The 22,964-nt window shown below is 49.7% G+C and overlaps 1 protein-coding gene across 1 annotated transcript; it reads left to right on the top strand.

The window, feature by feature from the left end:
- The first annotated feature begins 14,231 nt into the window (after window positions 1-14,231).
- Window positions 14,232-20,663, top strand: LOC104263378 (quinone oxidoreductase-like protein 2). The gene is given in 10 exon segments (XM_059822136.1): window positions 14,232-14,331; window positions 14,334-14,367; window positions 15,736-15,829; window positions 17,272-17,337; window positions 17,634-17,653; window positions 17,655-17,724; window positions 19,050-19,231; window positions 19,686-19,914; window positions 20,596-20,632; window positions 20,635-20,663. Coding segments are annotated over 10 exon segments (861 nt in total).
- Window positions 20,664-22,964: the final 2,301 nt, after the last annotated feature.

The raw sequence follows: 22,964 nt of genomic DNA, 5'->3' as shown, positions 1-22,964 counted from the left end.
GTTAGTGTCAGACTACAAACACATCACAACATATGACTTTATCAACAAGCAATGTTTTTCGCTGTGGCTAATTTAGAAACCGCATTCCTGCTTCCACTCATATAAGATATAACCTTGGGTAACAATCAGATCGACTGGTGCCAGACATCCTCTTCTCTTAAGTACATTCTCATTTTACCTTTGGAAAGTATTCTAAACAAATAAACAATTTGAAGGCAATCTGCTTTCTTTGGTGCTCCCCCTGACAACAGCAGAGATACATTTTTTTTTTTTACAAGGCCTCATTTTATAGTCTCAGCATTAGGTGGAGAGTAACAAAAGAAAGCCATGCAAGAAGCAGCAAGCAAGACACAGTGGAAACTACTAAAAATCCCAAACTTACATGACAATTAATTGTGCTAAGTATAACTTTGCTCATTGATGCACCAGACGGAAAGCAGACAGGCAACCTCGTCCCACTGCACCAGCTTTTCAAGCTTCCAAAATAAACACAAAGGTCTTTGAACAGACTGCACTCTCCAGAAAACCTGCAGCCTGATCTTCCTCATTTGATATGTGCAGAGGCTAACGCTGGTGGTACTCACGATAATTAACTGCCATCAGCCAAGAAATCCAGAGGAGTTCTTGTAGATAACTTATTTATGTCATCTTTGTGTTTCAGGAATAAAGCAACCAGTAACAGTTCAATGATACAGGTAACAGAGAGAGCATTTGCTTCTAGTTTTACAGACCAGGGAAAACCTGGAGAATCTCTTTGGGATTCAGGGCAGGGGAGGAAGAAGACAAGGACAGCCACCAGCGTGACAGGATCTGATGTAAAAAAGTACCAATGAAAGAAAGTGTTTTTACTGGTTCTATGTAATATTAGGCAATGGTAACATAGTAACTGCATGTGCAAGGACCACAACTGCTGCCTTTTCAAGGGTGGACCATCAAATTTGGTACAGGAGGGAAAACAAGATACCGTCCGCAGTGATCTTCACTCTGCAACGTGGGAGTAATTATCGTTAGATTACCAAGACAAACAAGAGAGAAAGACAAGGAAAAGATAAAAGTTTCCACTATTTAGGTGCTGATCGAGAGATTAAGCCTGACTGCATTTCAGTTGGGAGCCTCAACAAACCAGAGGCCCGGTCACATAAATCAAGCTAATTTTAAAAGGTTACATACCAGGGAGAGTTTGAGAAAGAAGGGGAAACAACACCAGGTCCCGCACCCTGCCCAGACTGCTAAAGGTTTCAACATCCTTTCTATAAATAATAAAGGTGCCAATTTAACACACACCAGCAAGTCTGGGGCGACGGGACCCACCGTATCCCTACCTCCCAGGCCTTTAGAACCTCTTTAACACTAATCCGAGCCGGCACAGCCCTGCGCGCACCCGCATCCTGTACTCGTCTCCCGGCCACACAAAAGGTTTGGATGCGGATCCCCGCCAGGTAACGCCGCCACATCCCCCCGCGGGTGCTGCGTCGGGCAGCGCTTAACGCGGGGCATCCCGCATCCCAGCCGGGGGGTGCCGGCGGGAAGGGGGCTGCCAAGACGCGGGCCGCGGCTGAACGCGGGGCTGCTGTCGCCGGGAAAGGGGCGGCGGGGGGGGGCTAAGGAGACTCGGGGAATTGGGGGCTTCGGCAGCAGGGGAAAAAAGGAGAAAGAAAAAGTTAGGGCCGGGAAGTTTGCCGCCGCTCCCCGCGTCCAACCTGCCGCCGCAGCCGGCAACGGGCCGCGGCCCGCCCCCCCCCCCCCCCCCGCCCTGCCCCGGCCCGGCCCTGCGCGGGGCCCGGGCCCGCCCCCCCGGCGCCCCCTTACCGTAGACGCGGACCCAGCCCTGCTGCTGGCAGACCGACTCCAGCAGGACGCGGTCCAGCGCGCCGCCCGCCGCCTCCAGCTCCTCCGAGCTCAGCTCCGGCTCCGCGAACGCCTCCGCCGCCCAGGCCGCCGGCTCGCCCGCCGCCGCGGGGGGCGCCTCCATGCTGAGGCGGGGGGGGACGGGACGAGGCGCCGCCGCCCGCCCGCGCTGCGCCCCGGCCGCGCCGCGCCTCGCTTCGCCTCAGTGCGCGCCGCGGCGCGGCTCCATCCCTCCCCTCCCCTCCCCTCCCTTCCCTTCCCCGCCCCTGCCGCCCCCCGCCCCCTGCGTCAGCGCGGGAGGAGGCGGCGGCCGCTGCCCGCCCGCTCCAGCGCCCGGCGGCGGCGGCGGCCCCGCCGCGCCCTCAGCGCCGGCGGCATCCCGGGCGAACAGGCGCGAGCAGTGGCGGGCCGAGCGCCCGCGCGGACGGGGCAAGCGGTGGACGGCGGGGCTCGGCCAGGCCAGAGTAATCGCCCGCCGAGGCAGCGAGCCTGGACCCCCTCCCCGCCCCTGCCCTGAGGGAGAGGGGGGCGGTGGGAGATGGCGGGCGGCGCTGGGCCGGCCGCAGCCCTTCCTCCCCCTCAGAGGCGCGGGCCGCGCTCTTCTCCGGCCCCCGCGCCCTCACCCCGCGCCCGCCTCCTGCTCAGGAGCGCTTCCCCACGCGGGTCTTTTCCTCGCAGCCCCCCGGGGGGTTCACCCCGGCCCCCGAGGGCTTTCAAAATGGCCCCCGAGGGGTTTCCCCTCAGGCTCCGCCGGCTGGAGGAGCTGCAGCCCCGCCGCCGCCCGCCTTGCGGGCGCTGCCCGCCGCAGGGATTCACCTCCCCGGAGGAGCCCGCCTGCCAGGGCGGCGGGAACAGCGGCTGGGAGCGGAGTGTGTGGCTTGGTAGAAGGATCCCGAAGAAGTAGAAATCGGGACGAGCCCGCTGGGGGTCAGTTGGGGGGTATATGCCCTGTGCATCTCCCAGCGGCTCGCTCTCCGACCTGCTACTAACACCGCAGGGATGTGGAGATGATGGTTTTGGTCTCGAAAAGCAGTATGAGCTGGGGTTTCCCAGGTTCAGACCTTTTGTCAGCGTTCACATTGCACTTCAGAGCATGCCTGATGGAGGCTGTTAAATCTTTCATGCACTTACACAGTCCCTTTCTTTCAGATGCATGGGAAGGAGATGTGCTGGAGAGAAAGGAGGACAACTGGCTTGATTAAGTTCATGTCATTTAGGGGATTTGCGGGTTGGTTGTTCTGAATGCCTATTTACTGACCTCCCTGAGTGCACCAGGTTTTCATGTTCTATTTTGGTTTTTTGGTGAAGTTCCCAGTGCTTAACGTACGCGTTCTTTAAAAATCCAGAATAAAATAGCTGCAAATCCCACCGTGTCTTTTAAATCATGGTATTGTAACTTGAATTTTCAGGGAGGGTGTGCAAACGGGTTTGGCTTGCTTCGGGTTCCTTCCCTGTAATCTCTTGGTTTGAGTTTGCGCCTGTCCATGATCAATATGAATGGGGTAAGTTCATCCAAGCACATAGATTCCATGATTATCTCCATGGTGCGTAGAGGATTCAGCAAATCATCCATCTCCTCAACATTTCTCACTGAAAGGTAAAGCTTAGCACGGGCTGTGTCTAAGGGCTCATCTCTCTACACAACTTCTGCATTAGTATAAAGGGGCTAACAATTTTTTCTTTGTTGATGTAGTGGTTGAATTAGCCTGGACCTATAGCAGTTACGCTGCCATAAAGCTGCTTTAAACTAGATAGGTCTCCCCCACTTTCTAACCGTACTCTATGTCACCTTGTTTTATTTTGCACTACAACAGAGTAAGAGGGTTCACTCAACAAGTTACCGCAGCTCTGTTGAAGAGCAGTAACTTCCCTCTGAAAGGGCCGTAACTCTCTAAGCTCTGCAGCTTGGCAGGTTGCAATCCGCAGCCCGAACCTGAAAGTTTCTCTTAGGACTTCCCAAAAATTCCTCTTGGGAGCTGAGGACTTGCAAAGTGGCAGCGAACGATGCCCTCCTGATTCAGCTGGATTGGAGTACCCTCACACTGGTATAGTTGTGTCCGTGACCGAAGAGGTATTAACTATTTCAATGGAGAAAAAAGAAGTCCTGCCAGCCCTATGATTAATTGATGAAACCTCGTTTCCTGTGGGTTTCTGTCTCATGCTTGACTGAGAGCTTGACCTGAATCTTGCCCTACAATTGGGTCATTCTCTACCCAGTTGGGAGCCCTGTTTTCTGAAACGGGGTGAGTTCGCCTCGCAGTTTTTCCATTGTATGGTGGGCATATGTGCCCTGCTGTGATTTCCAAGCTGAGTTTGAAAACAAAGAAACCCCCTTCGTCAAAATGTTTGGTTGTTTCGTGATCGGCAGCACTGGTGTAGCCCAGTTTCCTATGGATTCACGTCTCAGCATAGATCCCCTGGTATCTAGCAAAGGGCGGACATCCTCAGTAGAGAGGCTTGTAGGATGTCTCTGCTTTACCTTGCTGCCAGTTTTCATTATTCCTGCAGGGATTTAATTAGCTCTTGGACCTTTATCCCTCTGTTTGTTTTGTTTGGAACAGACCAGCGAGTTCAACGCTCCTTGAGGTTGTAGGAGGTGAGACACAGGATCAGGGGAAGAGAGAGATCCTGTGCGCTTGATGGTGACAGCCTCAATTCTCTGGGAAATAGGGATTTTAAAATTACCCTTATAACAAAGAAGGGTTAAACCAGCCTGAAATCTGGCGAGGATTCATCCCTCCACCACTGTGACAGGCACAGGGCGATTCTGCACAGTTCTGCACTGCAGCAGCACAGCTGGGACATCCAGTAACATCTCCTGGCTCCTTCCCACCCCAAAACATGCTCTGCATCATGATTTCCAAAGGACTGGGAGCTGAGAGCGTGCAGGCTACTCCTTCCAGAGCAGACATCTGCATAAATTGCCATAATAATACCGTAAAGCAGTAGGAAACCCAATTTTTCCCTCCTACGTTCTCTTAACCCCTGCTCATTCCCACTGCTGCTGATAATGTACAACATACATATTCTCCAAGCTTATAATTTCGTGTCCGCGATCCAATAAACTCTTCAAGGTTTTCCTCTCCTGCTCTCGCCGCAGCCCCCTTCTTGCCGTCAGCCTCCCAGAGACTTCTCCATCCCTCACGCAAATCTGGGGTCTTTTACCTGCTGCAGCTGCAGGGAGCTTGCACGAGCAGCTGCAGGGGGAAAAGGGGATGAAGCTGCGCTGAGAAAGAGAAGAGGAGCTGGCGTGTTGCAAGGGAAGGATGTGGCTGTTGAGCTGCTGCCAAAAGGGGAATAGTGGAGTTTTAAAAAGCTGCCACACAGTCCTGGGACGACAGTTATGCAGGAGCGGCACAAGACACCAGCAACTGGTTCCCATCAAGCGAGGACCGGTTGTATCTGCAAGTATGATCAAGCAAGGTCTGGAACGACTGGATAGTGAGGTTTCTGAAATTCACACGGTACCAGAAAACAAAATCCATTCTCCTGCCTTTATTTGTGGGGTTTGATGCAATATAAACAATAATGAAAAGCAGGGATGACTAAAATAGGAAGGCTGGTTTTGCAGGCACGACAGTAGCAAAAATAGACATATTTTATAAATAAAGATGTCCTGGAAATCAGAGACTTCTGAGTTTCATGCTCATCAGCTCAGCTGTTCTCGCTGGGGGTCTTCTCCTCCAGTAGCGCACAGGGGATTTGTGCAGGCGTAAATGAGCAGTAATATAAGCACATGCATGAAATTCCCTTCGTGTAAAACAGCCCCATTAGTTGATCTACTTGTGGCCATAACATTAACCCACAGGCTCTAGTTAAATTAGGGCTGGAGGTTTACTCAGAATAGGTTAAATCAAAGTGTTTGAAGAGAGCTGCGTATGTGTTTTCATTAAGCCAAACATCGTGTGTGTTGTAGAAGAAATTGAACTACATCAGTCTAACTTGAGAAAATAAAACTTTTGAGCTGACCTTCTTCTAAGAGAACGAATTCGCGTTTTCAGGAGTGAGAAAGTCTCACTTCAGTGATCTTATCTCAAAAAAAGGTGATAATAACATGAGAAGAGACACGGAGAAGGGTGGTAAAGGACAGTAGAAGTGATGGGACAGATACCATGTGAGGGAAGACTAGAAAAATTAAGAGACTCTGGTTTGGGAGAACAAAAACCTTGGGGCAAGTGAAGGCAGAGAGGTCTGAAGAGGTCAGAGAGGTCTAGTACGGACCTGGGATTATTTTTCCCTGTTCCTCACAACGCGAGAGCGAAGGAGCACGGAGAGAAACGTTCAGGAGTCAAGTCTAAAGCAGACAAAAGGAAGTACTTTTTCACACAACACATAATTACATTGTGGAACTTATTGCCACAGGATGTCATGGAGGCCAAAAGTATAAATGAATTCAAAAAAAAGGATTAGACAAATTCATGCAACCTCCGGCTCAGGAAGTCTCTCAACTGCTGATTACCGGGAGCCGGGAGGGTATGCCGGAGGAAGGATCACTTTATACTCTCCCTCTTCCGATATCCCTTCCTAAGCATCTGCAGCTGGCTACGGCCAGGGGCTGGTTATTGCCCAAGGTGAAGGTTTATTCTGAGCCAGCCTGGCAATGCTTATATCCTCCTGGTAACTCCCTATGGATGGAGCCTTAGGGACCAGAGGCGTCTCCTGGCCAGACACTGGGCTGACCCCTGATTTTGCTACCTCCAGCCCGACGTGGTCCCAGCGAAGTCCGTCGTGGCCACTCGTTGCTGATTTGGGCTGGTGTAATTGAGGCCAGATTGAGCCCTGAAACCTTCAGAGAGACTCTTCCGCTTTCCCTGCCCCTGGGATTATGTGCTGAAATCTCCGTGCTAAAACCCTCTTTGAACGGGGATGGCAGATAATGCACAAACTGATTAAAACAACCCCAGCGCTGGGGAAAGTTAAATATTAAAGAGCCAAGGCCCAGTTTTAACTGCTGCTGCCGTCCCTCCTTCATCTCATGCCAACTGCCTCCAGGACACATATGCTGACACTGAATTTCTACCTCACAAAAGCGGCCACAGCATGGGCTTTAAACTCAGGCCATTAATGCCGGGGTAGGAAGCAGAAAAAATAGAACAAAGGCAGCGAGGGGCTCCTCTGGCTCGCACCCACTCCGACCGTGCCTGATCCATCCCTGCAGCGTCGCAGGGTGGCTACCCTGGCACCCCCTGCCCCAGCGAGGCATTTTGCTCCTCTGTGGTTTCTTTTGACTTCCCAGCATTAGTAGGTCTAAAATATTTTGCTGCCTGCTTAGCCCCGTTGTAACTGAACTACAATTTTCACTAGCAGAGGAGAGGGATTTCGGAGAAACATCTGGTCTCGTTTCATCAGGATAACAGCTCTGTCTCTATTTATACACATGCCAGGATCATTGTAGCTCTCAGCTGTTCTTCACTCGACATCTCCTTTCAAGCCGCCGTGTCCCACTCCGTTGGGGCAGGCGGCGGGTCGAGGCCAGCCTGCTGCGACGTGAAACAGAAACCGGTCCTAAAAATGGGGACTTGTGAGAACTTGTCCTCTCAACACTTGGCGCTCGCTGTCTGCTGGACTGGTGACAATGTGCCTTGATGGACGGGGTTGCTCCTGTCCTTCCATCCTGGTGGAGAGAAAATAGGGAAAACCCGTCCGACTGGGAAAATAATAACAATTTGCTCAGTAATCCCAGAGATTTTGCTGATTGGGGATCAGGCCTGCAATGAGCCAACCTCATCGGTCTGAATAAGCCAACCTCTATAGTCTGAATTTTCCTCCATCCATCACAATGTGGATTTTGGAGGAAAATTCAGACCATCACGAAGAGACTGGCTGGCCCTGGCTTTTCTCTACAAGGTGTTAACAAATAAGCTGTGACCCGGCAGAGACACGGGAGGGTCAGAAACTCCGCTTGGGAAGACAGCATGTCCTACTTAATTCACCATGTTGGGAAAAGTCCACTCTGCTGCCTCCACTCCAGCGCTCACAAGACATCGCATCTCATTCGGCATGCTTAAAAAACCCTCAAGTCAAACGGCTGAGTACCTGGAAAATTACCAGACCGCACGTTCAGCAGCGCAAGTCACTGTATAAAATGAACGCTCATCTCCTGAATGATGATGGTGTGTAGGTCAGCATTAATCATCTTGAGAAAGTCTACCCCACTGCCCGGCTTCTCCCTCAAACGGGCTGTTCCTCTCCTCCCATCCCAATCTGCTTCTAGCCCTGCACGTCCCCAAAAAGTAGCTATTTTGGCATCACTCCCTCTCCTCATTTCAGGAGAGCTGGACGGTTTATTAATTATTTTCTGATACACAGCATACTCGGAGACACAGGTTTTTGTAAGCCAAATGAGAGCAGCGTTTTCAGATGCTACTATTGATTGTAATGAGGTTGCAAACTCCCTGGAGCAGGATTGAATTTCACCCTCCTTTTGTACCGCCTGATGGGTTCCTGCCCCTTCAATATACTACTTCAAAATACTGTTCTCAGCAGTGACCTGAGGTTGGGTAGATCAATATTTGTTTACTCGGCTCAGATCTAATTTTCATACGTGCTTGGTAATCCAAGTCTACCTGAACGCAACAGAAAGGGCCACTCCTGCCTATGGCATGAACCAGGCAGAAACGTGCACCCTTCCCGAAACACCACCCTTTAGAAGCAACTCTCGAGGAAGGAAATATGACTCATTCCTGGGAGAACATGGTCCAAATATAAACCCTGGTGATTCTGTGGACACTTTGGGGTGGAGGGGTGACCATCTGAGCCCTTGTGAGCTCTTCACTTTCCAGGACTCTTCTGTTTGGGAAACATTTTTTATTTTTTTTCCTCATTTAAGTCAGTCCCTTTGCAGCACGTTGAGTACCTTTGCAAAATGTGTCAGAAGTGCACCAAACTGGCCAATTTCTGTCTAATTTCTGAGAAATGTTCTCTCACCCTGAGCAAAACTACGCAAAGGAGACTAAGGGAGCAGCCTGAGATAACAGCACCTTATCCTGCCAACGGGATGCTCTCACAGTGAAATCTGTCTTCATCCCCTCCCCTTTATGAAAAGCAAATGTGAAGGCACGCACAGCGCTGATCTTTTTTTCTCCTCCTGTGGGATTTGGGGAGGAGGGGAATGAAGAAAGGCTGGTGCTGCAATACGAAGTTCTGATTTTGGGTAGCTTTTCTTTGGGCCCTGGGGTGTGAGGATTGGACACAAAGCTCGAGGAATGGCTGGACGTGGCCTTGCCGGGGTACCTGAAGTCTGATCAAAGGCACTCACAAGTCGGTGCAGGGCCCTCGTTAAAGAAGGTGGAGGTTCCTCTCTGTCTGCTGGAGATGCTCAAATCCTCTGCCCTGGCAACACGTCCCCTCGCCTTGCAGGTCAGGAATATCCAGACACGAAATATCCTTCAGCTTGTCAAAAGCAGTCAGCTGGCTTTAAAGCCCAAATGACTCGCTTTAAAGCCCAAATGACTCACTTTTTGGTGTTTTTTTTTTTTTTTATTTCTCTTTTTAGTAGTGGCTGCCTGTCTGCTGCTGCCCCTACTTTAAAACAAAATAACCAGCCTCCAGCAACCTTCAGAACAGATCTGTAAAACTCTCCAACTGACTCTAACAAGCAAAGGCAAGACTGTGACGAACCTGCCGGCTTTCTCTTCATGGATTCGATCATCTTCAGGGAGCTCAGGATTGGCATTTCAAAATGTAGCCTTTGAACCGGTCCTTTCTTTGTGATAAAGCTGGTCCCCGGGATGTTGGGGAGGTGACGACAGCAGATGCTGTGATGAGTCCGTGGCAGAGGATGCTGTGGGATGGTCATGGGGTCAGTGAAAGGGTGCATTTACTGGACTGTGCTCAAGCAAAAAGGCTTGGGTTTTATTTTGGGGCAAGAAATGAGGCCAACAAGGAAGGAATGATTTATTTGTCCCTATTTTTCTTGTCAGACTCCAGGTTAGATGACTTGGCTTGAACTTTGAGAAAAGAATAATCACTAGATTTATCTACATCTCTAGGAACACGGGCTTCTTTTTCTGGGCTGCCTATATTATTAATTTATCCAGTTTCTCTCTGCTGTATTTTTGTTCTGCATTGCCCAAAGAGATGGGTTCCCTTCCTTCGCTACTGTGAGTGGAGACAGATGCAAATAAATAGGCACTTGTACTTTGTTGTGTGGTTACCTAGAGAGGCTGTTGTTTGCAAACAAAGGTTGTACCAGGGCAAAAATAGCCTCGTTAGGTGTAGCCTGGAGATGCACTTTATTAAAAATACTGCCAGTGGGGTCCCCCGCGCTGCCCTTCGATGTTTATCATTGGAGCCGAGCGCGGCAGCAGCATCCACCAAAGCAGAACTGATCAAGAGCGCTGTAAGATGCTGACATTTCAGAAGAAAGGAGGAGCAAAATGTATAAGCTCTCCTCCTCTCCCCTCCCAGTTCTCTAACCTATTGTTCCTTTAGATGTTTGAATAAATAAAAGAAAAAGTTGCTGCTCTGGAGCATAAGGCAGCTGTTTCCTAACAGCTCACATACACGTAAATACAATGTCCAGCTTTCTCCCCTGTCCTGTGAGCAGACCCAGACAGTTGATACACATTACCTTGCACCACAAAGAGTAGCTGTTCATGGTTTTACAGGGGCTGGATGCCAGTTTGGGGAGTTTCCTCGTGGACCACATGGAAGCACAGTGACTGTAGCTGCCAGCTCTCAAAGCCAAGTCCAGCCCTGCCTCCCACATGGAGGGCACCTGCAAAGATTCTGGGATGGAGATGCTTCCCTGCCTGTCACCTGGGAGCCTCCTGGGAGCAGAACCTGCCCCACAGGGTTGGTGGCCGTGGTGGGTCCTGGTCCAGGACTAGGCACCGTGGTGACATGAATAAGGTACCAGCGTAGCTGTTGTAGACTCAGTCCCTGTTAAAAATGCAGAGATCATTAAAGCTACATGCCTATGCTTGTCCTGGTTCAAGCTGCATTTAAAATAAAGTGTAGGAGTCCCAGAGTTGGGTCGTACAAAAGAAAACTGAGTCTCAGAGGAAGAATTGCCTTGTGGTGGAAAATGGCTGTGTGGTGCTGGTCACAGCAGCCCTTCAGCCCAAAGAGTGCAACCAGGATTTGGGGCTGGAAGGAGGAGATTCAGGACATTGGAGCGATACAGAGGCAGACTGAAAACCATAAAAACATCTCAGGCATTTCAGAAGAAACACCCAAGAAGAAATACCGCCACTAAACACAAGGTTATAACCACATGACAATATTAACAGCCACAATCAGAGCAATGATGCAGCTTTGCATTTCCGAGCAGCGTTCTCTCCTGAGGAGAAGGTCTAGGCTTCCTTGCTTACCATGTGAGCCTCAGGTCTCAATCCCTCTGCCTTTGTTCTGCCTGCCAGAGTCTCTGTGAGGATTTTAGTGCTCTCTTCCACTGGGTGTTAGTACTTGGGTATTTATTTTAAGAGATGGGCGGCAACAGCAACATCCCTCCAGGAGTCATACCTGCTGCTCATGCTCTGCCTGCATGGCATTTGAGGCATCACATGTTCTACCTCATTCAATTAAAAGTGTCCCAGGATAAAAATCCTACCATTTCCTTTCTTCTTTTCTAGGAATAAAGCATGCATTTGGAGTGCAGATGGCAGCAGTGCCATCCATACAGGAAGGGAGAGACTCCTGAAGGTGTTGAGCAGACAGAAGCAACGCTCAGCGGCTGCAGCCCAGGGAGAAGGCAAGCAACGTGGGATGGTACCATTTTTACAGTCCCTATTCTGCCCTTAATTACAAGCTTAAGTGATGGCTAATAAAGATGATCCAAAACAAATAAATTGAGCTGCTGCTCTAATTAAGCGGCTTTTGCTGCATGCAATGAGCCAGACCCATCTGTGTCATAGTTCAGCAGAAGCCAGGAGGGTTCCACGAGGAATTCATTTGAATTGCATCTGAACAGCTTCAAGGAGGAAAATGCAGCACTGACCATTTTGTTTCCTACACCGCTAGCCAAGAAACACTGGCCCGTTCCCCAGACAGTCATCCTGGGCAGGGGCACAGTCATTCACATACATTTCATTTGATTGCATCTGCCTTTACGGCAAGTACATTAAGGTGAGACCTTCCGTTGCTTATGGGAGGGAAGCTTGAAGCCATTGGGAAGCAGCAATTGTTTTTCTAGCCAGATAATACTACAACAGAAACACTGCATGGCTGTACCTCTGTTTTCTAACCATCCCATACAGCAGAGACAAGGAGGGTTTACTACTGGACGTATGCTTATTTGACGGATGAGATGAACTGACAGACTCCCCTTGGCAAATTGCGGAAAAAGGCTTTTCAAGTCATCCACTTCATCTCACAGGTAGGGGCTGATGCCTGGGAAGGGCAGACGCAAAGGACAGCATGTACAGGGAGAACCCACGCCGTGACTGCCCTGCAGATATACAGCTTTAATTTCAGGAGCCTGAACTCCCAAACCACAGCTAACATTCCCACAAGCCTCCGCTCTCCAGACATCCACTGGCCAGTCATCTCTCCAGGTACAGTCCAAAACGTTTAGGGCTCCCTGTGTGTGAGTGCAAATTTTTGCCTGAGAAATACTGAGCATCTGGGAGATATATAGGATATTTTTCATCCCTCCTCTGTATTTTCCATGGAAGAGCGTAGTCTCAGCACCATATCTTCTATGACCAGAGCTGATATTTTAAAATCCACTTGCCCCAGAGAAAAGCCAGTACGCAATCCTTTTGCAGGACTCCAGTCCGGGTCGTGTATGACATCTTATAACAACATGCCCTGGCATATCTGAAAATGGTACCAGTGTTCAGCTTGAGCCTGCTCCCTTCTCCTTTGTGTCACCATAATGCACCAGGGCTAGTGGTCATGACCCTGGTAAGACAGGCACTCTCTCCTTAAGATACTAAGATATTTATTTAAGCTAATCCTAGAAGGAAAAAGGGAATAGCATAGAAAAATCTCATGTCCGTTCACATGCAGGGCACTCCGAGTTGTGCAGCATCAGCTGGATCTCCAATCAGGGCATGGCACCCTGCACAGATCCCATCCATCCCTCCTGTCACCAACACTTTGGTCTTTAGAGCTCTTGCAAGATTTTATTAGAAGAAACCAACTCTGTTCCTCATCCCAAGTGCCAAGCAAAAGCATGGTCACATGCAGACATGCTTCTTCACTTGAAGATAAAGACAAGGCCATGCAGGTGGTGTGATTGCCAGTGCCAAGTAGGAGCTGCATCTGATATGATTAGCTAGCAAAGTTTACCCTGTGCCAAGGGATACGCATGGCATGGCATGAGCTAGACAGCCACATTGCACATGCAGCACAGCATCTTCACAGGTTAACTGCTACGTGGACTAGTAATTGCTGGATCTACCAGAGTCTTCCTCTTAGGGTCACTACAGTATCAAATAGCCACACTGATTTCTCCAGACCCAGATGTGTTGTCTCCCACTCCCTCCCCCATATGCATTCCCATCCACCTTCTGGACAGACAGTTACAAGATGTTTCAGCCCAAGAAGCACATTATTATCTCCGAAAATACTTTTCTCCAAAAATCGTATGCAAACAGCAATGCAGCTTCAGAGCAGGAGATCGCCCGAGGGGAAAGGCTGAGCTTGTGGTTAAACCATGCGATGGGGAGTCAGCAGACCAGGGTTTCTCATCCCCTGGCTCTGTGAGCTTTGACTCACTCTGTGACCCCTGCGTGGTTCATGCATGTTCGTTTTCCCCATCTGGAAAACCAGTGTGATGACACTGCAATGGCAACACGTGGCCATTTATAGCTGCTGGGAACCACCATGGGTGTCTGCAAAGGCACACATTCCAAAAAAAAAAAAAAAAGAATAATCAAGCCTTCGGGATGCAAAACGCTCCTCTGCAAAGTTTTCTGCTGGTGTGGTTCACCAGAGCTGCAAAGATGTACTTAGATATTTAAATATTTACCCAGCATTTAAATATTTACCCAATATTGAAAGCATCAGTCGGTGCTCAATGCCTGGTCCCTGACTGGGGATGCACAGGCACATGTGCAGCTGTGCCCTGGGGAGCTGCGCTGTGGGGCCGGAACATCAGGGGCTGCAGCAACCCTGCTGCCTCCCCAGCTACCCCAAGGTGGGATGGGGCAATGGGGGGGGGGGGGGCTGAGGCTCCCTTTCTTTTCCCCCATCCCCATTTCCCCCCATCCATTCATCTCCCACTGTCTCCCGAAGGCCTGCCTGCAGCTCAGCCCCAGGGCAAGGCTTCCTTCGCTTCCCCCCGCCGAGCCCAGCGCTGAAGATCTTTGCTCCCACACCACCTTGCTGGAGCATCCCTGAGATCCTCCTTGGCTTTAGCTGGGAGGGCTTTATGAAACACTGCCCTGGCGAGAGGATGGTTCAGTCTTACCTCCTGCAGGCTCTTGTGTTTCAGGATGGGCATCCTGGGAGAAGCCTCCTGGAGAGGAGGTGCTCAGGGCTACCAAGCCACACTCTGCACTAAGCCAGCAAAGCCCCTGGTCATGCGGCATGTCCCACCCCTCCTCTGCAGCCCCACCAGGTACAGCGATTGCTGCGAAGGCTTGTAGCATTTGATGGATCTCCAAGAATCATCTGATGCCCTTATGCAGGGGAAGTAAATCAAGTCACGCTCCTCAGGGGAGCTTGTAGCTGCCCTGCTTGGTCTGCTCTCATCTCCAGGACCTGTTGTTCCTCTGCTCCCCTCTTTCAGATCCAACCATCTCCTGCTTCAGCACCCTCTTCTCTTTGGATCTCTCCTGCTGTCCTTGTCCCCTCTGCAAACACTACCACCAGTGCAGGGGCCACCAGCTTCATGCACTAGAGAAAGCCCTGCTCTGGGAATTGGCAGTACCTCCAGCCCCCTCTCCGCTTGCTCTGCCCTGTCCATATGCCCTGAAACTCTTCACAACACAAGCAGCTCCCTCTTTTTGTAGTATTTGGACAATACCTTACAACAGAGTAAGCCTTGCTTTCAGATCAGCCCTTTAAATGCTACATTATCAAGAGCAACAGAGTCACCTCTCCTCACCGATACATCTCCAGGCTCTTTTCAGAGGAGAAGAGGGTCTTTGCCTGCCTTTTACAAGTGTGGACACTGACTTACACAAGTGACTTGTCCAAGATCTCCAGGCAGAGAAGCAGCAGCAGAGCTGGAAGATCTCCTAAGCCCCATCCTAGTGAAGTTGGCTAAGAACAGGACATACGAACAGACAAAGGTTACATGCAGGTTGCAAAAGGTATAGAAGACAGTAGGAAAAAAGAAGGTTAAATCCAGGGTGCAAGGCAATGCGATGTTCAGATCTCACCCCCCTTCCACATGTCACTTCCAGTATCTGCCAGGCCATCCCAACATACATCCCCACCATGGTGGAGGAGTGTTCGGTTCATATTTGCCCTGTCCTTGAAAGAGCAGAGCTCTGCAAAAGTGTTTTTTTTCCCCAATTATTTGCACTGGGGAAAAGAGATGACAAGCTTAAAGTCCACAGGGCCTCATGTACCTGCATCAAGGAGATAACATCCACAGAAGTCTCCTGTAATGATCAACATAGACTGAAAGAATAAACATCCCAAATTGAAGCGTAGCACAAAACTGTCCCAGCACGATAGCTGCTCCTCAGTGCATGCTGTCCATTTTCCGCCAGGTCCCATGGGACAACATCCCAGGGGAGAATCCACACAGCCACAGCAAAACCAGTCACTGTCCCCAGTTTCATCTGCTTGAGACTGTGACCCCATGACTTAGAGAGCACCTTTTGAGAGACGGGACAACACAGTGGTTAGTGTGACAACTGGAGAGATCAAAATTTGGTTATTCAGACTTTGCTGCAGACTCAGGGCAGTGTCTCTAAAACTCTTCTGCTGCTGTGGGATGGGAAGGAGTTAATGTTTGTCCCCTTCTCTCTTGCGGGTCCCAGTGAGTGTCCATTACTGCAGGTTAAATTTTGCTGGTATCTTTGCCTGCCAGGGATTGTATCAGGAAAACTATACACTGCCCTTCACTCCTGATGAGAAGGTGTCTGATCTGTGCAGAAAGCATAGAGTGACTAAAATGAACTAAAGCATTAGTTCGTTAGAGCTGGGAAATGAAGGCTGCCGCAGGTAAAGCAGAAGCTCCCTCTAAGAAGCATCTTCTTAGAGCCAACAAGGCCACCACGTTTTAACATCCTCTCTGAAGATACTCAGTGTGAAATATTTTGCATTTTCAAGGTAGCTTGCAAAGAGCACTCAGAATCACAGAATCACTAAGGTTGGAAAAGACCTGTAAGATCATCAAGTCCAACCATCAACCCAACCCCACCATGCCCATTAAACCATGTCCCGCAATGCCTCGTCCACACGTTCCTTGAACACCTCCAGTGATGGTGACTCCACCACCTCCCTGGGCAGCTTATTCCAGTGTCTCACCACTCTCTCAGTAAAGAAATTTTTCCTAATATCCAGTCTAAAGCTCCCCTGGGAGGGGAGGAGACTCATGCTAGTCTGGGGAGAGCTACAGCAAATATTAGGCTTGCCTGAAAGCTGAGAAACCCAAAGCATAGAGAGGTTTTGGGCAGGGCTGGGTTCTTCCATCCTAAGCCTAGAGCTCCTCAGTGCTGCAGTAATTCACATAAGCACATGGGATAGCCTACCATCAGGGGTAGGGGTCCCAGCCTGTCCCTGGGCAGACATGCCACCCTGGCACCCTTCAACCTGGCGTGGACACAGGGACTGTTCCTCTGCTGAAGGCACGTCCTCGCCCCTTGCAAAAAACCCTCTAGCCCTCAGCCCCTGTGTCTTTCAATGCGCGGGCGATGCTGATGTGGTCCTTCTTGCACTAAGCCCTTTGCCTTTGTCCATCCAGGAGCGTTGTCTTGTGCCTTGATCATACTTCTGAAGTCTAAGGGTGTGAAAATGTCCCCTTTCCTCTGCAAAAATACATTGGTATGCCCAATGAAAAGAAATCCCCACCTAGTCAAGCAAGCAGTTGCTGTCTGCTGGGCAGATGCTGCCATCTTCTGCCCACCCGGTGCTTTGCTGCAAAAAAACATCCCCAGCCCTTGGCCCAGGGCCCTGCCCATGTGCAAGGGAAAGGAGATGAAGAAAAATGCAGAAATGCGAGGATTTAGGAATGGCCTCATGGTCCCTCCTCAGCCGCTGTGGGTGGAGAGCCAGATGTGTGCCACAGGGGTTGTCCTCCTCAAGCTCTGCGTCGTGGTCGCGGATGCGAGAGAAAGGTGCTGCGCTCTGCCGGATGAAGGAGAAGACAGGCTCTGCGTGAGGAATCAGCATTCAAAAGATGAAAGGGGTAAGTATGTGCAGTTAATGCAATTGCTAAGCAGGCTGTTATTAGACACAGCTTGAGCTGTTCACGGTTCTTCCTGAAGAACTCGGGAAAATCAAATGCTTGATTCGGAGAGAACAGCGGGACTGCGCGATTTCTCTCCTGACACCCATCCAGTAAGGGTTTTTTGGCAGGGACACAGAGTAATTTGTGTGACTAGCACTAAAGCTATGGCGGCGGAGTGGGTTGTTGATCAGAAGGTAAGGATACAGAGCATTTGTTTGCCAAATTGCAAGAGACTTTCGCCTCTTTGTTCGGGGCTTTAGTTCTGCCTCACAACCCTTTGATTAGTTTTTACCCCTTCCCCTGGCACCACTGCCAGAGTGGGATGCTTGGGGGGAGTTTTTCCCAAACAGCAGGCTGTTAAAAGATATAAAAACTGTTAAAACAAACCTTTTCACACACCAATCCCCCACAATGCCTCGCCACGGGTTCAGTTCGGCAGAGCTTCAGCCCCATCCCTCCTTGGGATTGTGTTGCAGGTCTTCGTACGCAGGTGCTGTGGCAGATCCCTGAAGGTGTCATACGAGGATGCGGTGGCACTGCCGACCGCCTACAGCACAACCTCGCTGGTTCTTGACCACAGGGCACGGCTTCAGCCGGGGTAAGTGGCAGCAGCAGCGACTCTGAAGGCAACACATGAAGCACAACCCCAAACCTGGGCATTTCCACTGTCAAAAATGTTGTGGCATCTTGTCTCTTTTGGACACATCTGTACAAGCTGGGGCAGATCATTTCAGGTTTGCGCCTTGATTTTCCCCTCCCTCTAAGAGGGGGGGAAGTGTGCAGATCCCACAGAAGTAAGGATTGCAGAGCATCCAGGGGGGATGCAGCCAGCGAGGGATGTGGTCAGCAGCCCCGACCTGTTGAATTTCAACAGTATTAAATTGTCAGGGCCTGCAGGAAAGGCAGCTTTTATGAACTACACCCACAGATACTGTGCAAGCTTTAAAACTGCTCAGTGTGGACTTTCTACAAAGAATTTGATGTTCCTGGTGATCCTGTTTAGCACTGAGAGCCTCTGTAAGCCACGGGCCACGTGCAGTGGTGAATTAATTCCCCATTCCTCTCGCTGGGAAGTGTCCTGAGCAGGATGTCTCAAAGATGAGCTTGCTATCCATGTGCATCTCTGCTGATGGGGCTCTAGGGCAGCAGCTCTGTTTTGGAGGCGCAGGGTCGTACCTCTCTGCCTTGGCTAGGGAGCGGGAGTGGGGAATGTCTAACTCACTGGATTTTCAGTAGCAGCTGAAATGCCGACTTCTCCGCTCCTCCGAAATACGGAAACATCAGTAGACAAAGCCATACAGATTAAGCAACTTCCTGCCATTCATGCAGAGAGACAACAGCACAGGTGGGGACAGCCTGCAGAAATCATGTCTACACCTTGATTCATGCAATCCTCCTCCCCCGCCCCGCAGCGGAGGCGATTACATGGTCTGTCTGAACGGTACAGGAGTGACATTTTCTCTACAGCCCGGAGTTAATGTACTTCTGCTTGTAAAGTCATCCGGCAAACACAAATCCTTGCTTAGCAGATCATTTCACTTTGCAACATCAAAGCTTTGTGCTGTGACGGAGCCAGCGCCTTGGGTTCGGCTGAGCGCAGGGAGGGGACAGACCTCCTTTGCAAAGGTACACTTCAAACATCTGCGGTACCCAGCACATCCCTGATGGCAGGGGGGATGCTTGTGGCCTTGAAACATATTGTTCCATTCAGAAATCAGTATGTTTTTCTGCTGTGCCATGTACATATACACATTTTAAACATATACAAAAAGTTGGGTCACTGGCTCCAACTTCCCATTTGCTATAAATAAAATAAAAAGGAAACGTACCTCCAGCCTGAGATGCTCTGTGCTTCTCTGAGCAGAGCAGCTTTCACACTGGGTGGTGGGTTTTCTTTTGGTCTCAGGTGACAGTGGCAGCTGGAAGTGACCCCAAATACAAGCTGGCTCTGAAGAGTGGCATGAGCCACAGCACGAACTACAGCCAGAGCAGACAGAGAGAGGAGGTGAAGATGCTCACAAGCAGCAGAGCAGTAGACATGCACCTTGAGGCCATCGGTGGGGACATCTTCAAGGCAGCTCTGCAAACCTGCACTGAAATAAAAGCCCTGCTTTGCTCTGCCTTATGACTAACCCATGCGAGCCCAGGTGATGCTGTTGGCTGTTTGAAGGTTTTGCTGCCCTTTGGGGGAAGGTTAAGCAAACACCTTGGGCTCTGTTTGCAGAGATGCAGCCAAGGGGAGGCTGCTTTAGGGTCCGGATGCAGCTGAGCACCTCCCAGGGGCAATGTGCTTAAGCCCCCTGTGCACGCAGAGGGGTTGTGCATGGAACAGCACCTTGGCTTCTTGCATTTTTTTTTTTTTAAGGTTTTAAGTATGTTCTCTGAAAACTGACACTAAAGTACAACAGCCCAGACCAGAGCGTTTCATACCTGAAAGCTCAGCACCCGCAGCTCTTCAGCCCTCCTCAGCGTGCAAGTACTGCCTCAAGACAAGGTGCAAGACCTCTACGAGATCTGCCACCTTCCCTCCCTCTCCTTGCAGGTTGGCATGGGAGGGCAGGATTGTGGGGACAGGTTTTGCTAGAGGAAAAATCCCCACAGTTCCCACCGTCCTACCGCTTCTGAAGAATGTGTCTGCCACGGGAGCATACGAGTCCTCACTGGGAAGAAAATTTCCCTGGTTTTTTTCTCTACTATCTCCCTCCATTCCCCAGTATTGCTGGGAGGGAAATATCCATCCCCATGTTGGAGCACTCTTCAAACTGGAAGAGGTAAGCGTGGAACAGATTCCTCAGGATTATTTTAGCAAAGCTTTTTTTTGTAGACAGAAACATGTTTTTGTGCACAGTTAGGCCCCTGGCACAGAAGCCTCCGGAGTCCTGCTGCTCTAAGAAACAAAAGTATTAAGTCAAGAAATCCCATTTTCCCCCTCACCCTTTTTAATCTTCTTTCATTGGGTTTGAGCCAGGGAGTCGTTAACTCCTGGTTTGGTACTGTAAGGCCAGGATTGCAACATGCTCAATGGCAAAAATCATATAAAACCACTCACTCCCATACCGAAGAGTTTGTGGTCTTGAAGAATAACATGCTGGGATAATATTTTAGAAGTGGATTAGCGGATCCTGATGTGCCTTCATCTGCATTTTTCCCCCTGAGCACCTCTGAAGGTGTTCAAAACACTTTTTTCCTCATTTAATGGTATTTTAATGCTTAAATAACGGCTCAGCTCCCCAGAAATATTTACGTAGCCACCATCTAGCACGCTCAGGGATGTAAGACAGAGGAATACCCAGGAGCTGGTGTGATCCTGTGTTAGTTAGTGGATCCCAGGGATGGAAAGCCCAGTCTCAGATGCAGAATTCTCCCGTGCATCCTCGTTCTGCCCCTTCCTTCCCTGCAAAGCCCTGCCCTGATGGCTATCACCATAGATGTCCAGGGCTTTGTGTTTGCAGGTAAATGAAACCTTCAACCACATGCTCCAGTGCAAATCCCAGGAAAGGTCATCATCTCCACAAAGTAATGCACTGTTTCCCCAGGACTCAGCCAGAGGAGGAGACTCTCCAAGCTCCCACCCCAACAGTGGACAAGCCAAATGAGTCAGGGACACAACTTAGGTGGCTCAAGAAGTTGCTGCATGTCAGCTGAACAGGGGGAGCTGTTGATGGCTGTGGGCTTTTAGCCTGTCCCCTTTCTTGGCTTAACCACCAGTTGGAAAGGCTCCTGCTGAGGCTCAGAGCTCTGCAGCCCAAGGCAGAGGGGGAACCTTTGCTCAGTTGTGTGGCTGATGCTTTGCTTCATGCCTTCACCCAGCCCAGGAGACCCCATAGTACTGTCAGGGATTTCTTGCATGACTGTAGTTAGGTGTGTTGTATGGTACATCAGAGGATCCCTCAGCATCAAGCTTACCTTGCTAGTGTCCTGTATCACCACAGCTGCAGGAACAGTAACTTTGACCAGGTTACCTGGCCTCCTAAAACCTTGAATAAATTTACACAGCACTCAAAATCCGACCCAACAACATTTCTCAGTGGCAGTCGCATATATAGTCTGGATGTAAGCTGCCTTCTTACACAGCTTGTCCAACCCCATCAGTAGGCTATGGGCCATTTTTTTCCTTCTTGACAACAGCCTAATATCCTGTGTTGGCTGTGGTTTTTGCTGTGGAAGCAAAGTATCTCACTTACAGCTTCTTTTTACATAGTTTGAGCTGTACAAAGAGCAACTGAGGCTAATTGGGGTCCCACTGATCCCCATTTGGGAGCCACTGCCATAGGACATCACAGCAGTGCCCCACCAGGCATCCAATAAGCAGCTTGACAGAAAGCTCTGAACTGAAATGAGGACCAAAAAGAGAAAGACATGGGTAGAGGGGTAAAGGTTTGCATGTATGTTTTGAAGAGGAATGAAGTCACTGGCCCATCCTGCCTCCAGCAGTGACCTGCAAGGAAGGGAGACTGCTCTCCTGCCTTCCCTCCCCCTTGCCCACCCACATTCCCAGTCATTTCTGCCTGGGGAGAAGGAATGTGCTCTTGACCCCGTATCAGTCCAGCTCAGTCCCAGGAGGGGTTGATTAAAGATACATTACCTTCATAAGCATCACTGCAAACAAAAGGAACCCAAAACTCTGGTAACAAGCTGGCTGTACTCTTTGAAGCTCAACACGAGAGACTTGAACTACAACGGACTGTAGAGACACGATAGTGCGATCATTTCATCTGACAAGACTTAACGTGTCTGTGCTGTGCCCTGCTCTTCCACCATTGCATAGACTCTGGCCACACAAGCCACTTCAACGTTTCTTCTGATTACAAAGTGCTTCCTCTGCTGCAGTAACCCTCCTGGCTTTCTTAGCGTGCCTTTATTGCCACAGCAGCTCCAGTCCTGCTTTGCAGTGCCTTAGACCCTGGAGGAAGTTATTTAGCTCTCATCCATCCTTTAAAAGCTTTGCAAATTCATCATGTTATGCACAGCTTCTCATTGCAGAAGAAAAGAAGTGGTTTTTTAGCTTATTTCACTGGTAATACCAGAAAATGGTCTATTGCAGCAAAGAATTTATCCAAATAAGCTGTGAGCGGTAGCTGTCCTCTAGATAACATCCAGCTCATTTTAGTGTCCTGGAAGCACTCTACAAGTATCCACTCTTGAAGCATCACTGTGCCTTAGTTAAACATGCTGCTTAAAGATAGCAGTCAGCAAAGACCACTGAACAATGGTTTCATTTTATATGTTCAAGCTGTCCCCTAAATTATTGACAACACCTAAAATTAGTATTCTGATGGTAGTAAAGTAGTCTGATGGTGGAAGAGCAGGACCCTTACCCTGTTACACCCGCTGAGCTTCCAGCTGTGTTTGAGGACTTTAAGTCACACACTACACCTAGGTCACTGCATTGATTAGCCTTCACTCATCATCCTTCCATCAGTTCGCTTTGTTGAAATAGTATCTTTAGTGTCTTCAGGTCACACCACAGGGGATTCCACAGTTGGTTATACACTATGGGTACAGAAAACCTAAACAAACTGATTTTAAGTCTATCTTAGACTATTTTTTGGTATTATTTTATTACAATAAGCCCTGAAGAAACAAGTCCCTCACTATTAAGTGCTGCTTACCTCTACCATATCTTTTCTTGATCTTCCTTTTCCCAAGTAGAAGAATCTTCAGACCTTCAGAGGACTGCCCCCCCCCCCCCCCCCCCCTTACAGCCTTATTTCTTCAATGATTTGAATGATTTGGAGGCATTTCAAGGACTTCTACTTTTTCCTCACAAATAGTTATTTTAAATAGAGTAATAAGTATATTTTTTATCTCATAGCTGCAG

The sequence above is a fragment of the Gavia stellata genome, chromosome 10, assembly GCF_030936135.1.
Source record: "Gavia stellata isolate bGavSte3 chromosome 10, bGavSte3.hap2, whole genome shotgun sequence".
NCBI classification, from domain to species: domain Eukaryota; kingdom Metazoa; phylum Chordata; class Aves; order Gaviiformes; family Gaviidae; genus Gavia; species Gavia stellata.
This window is presented reverse-complemented; position numbering and strand designations above follow the sequence as displayed.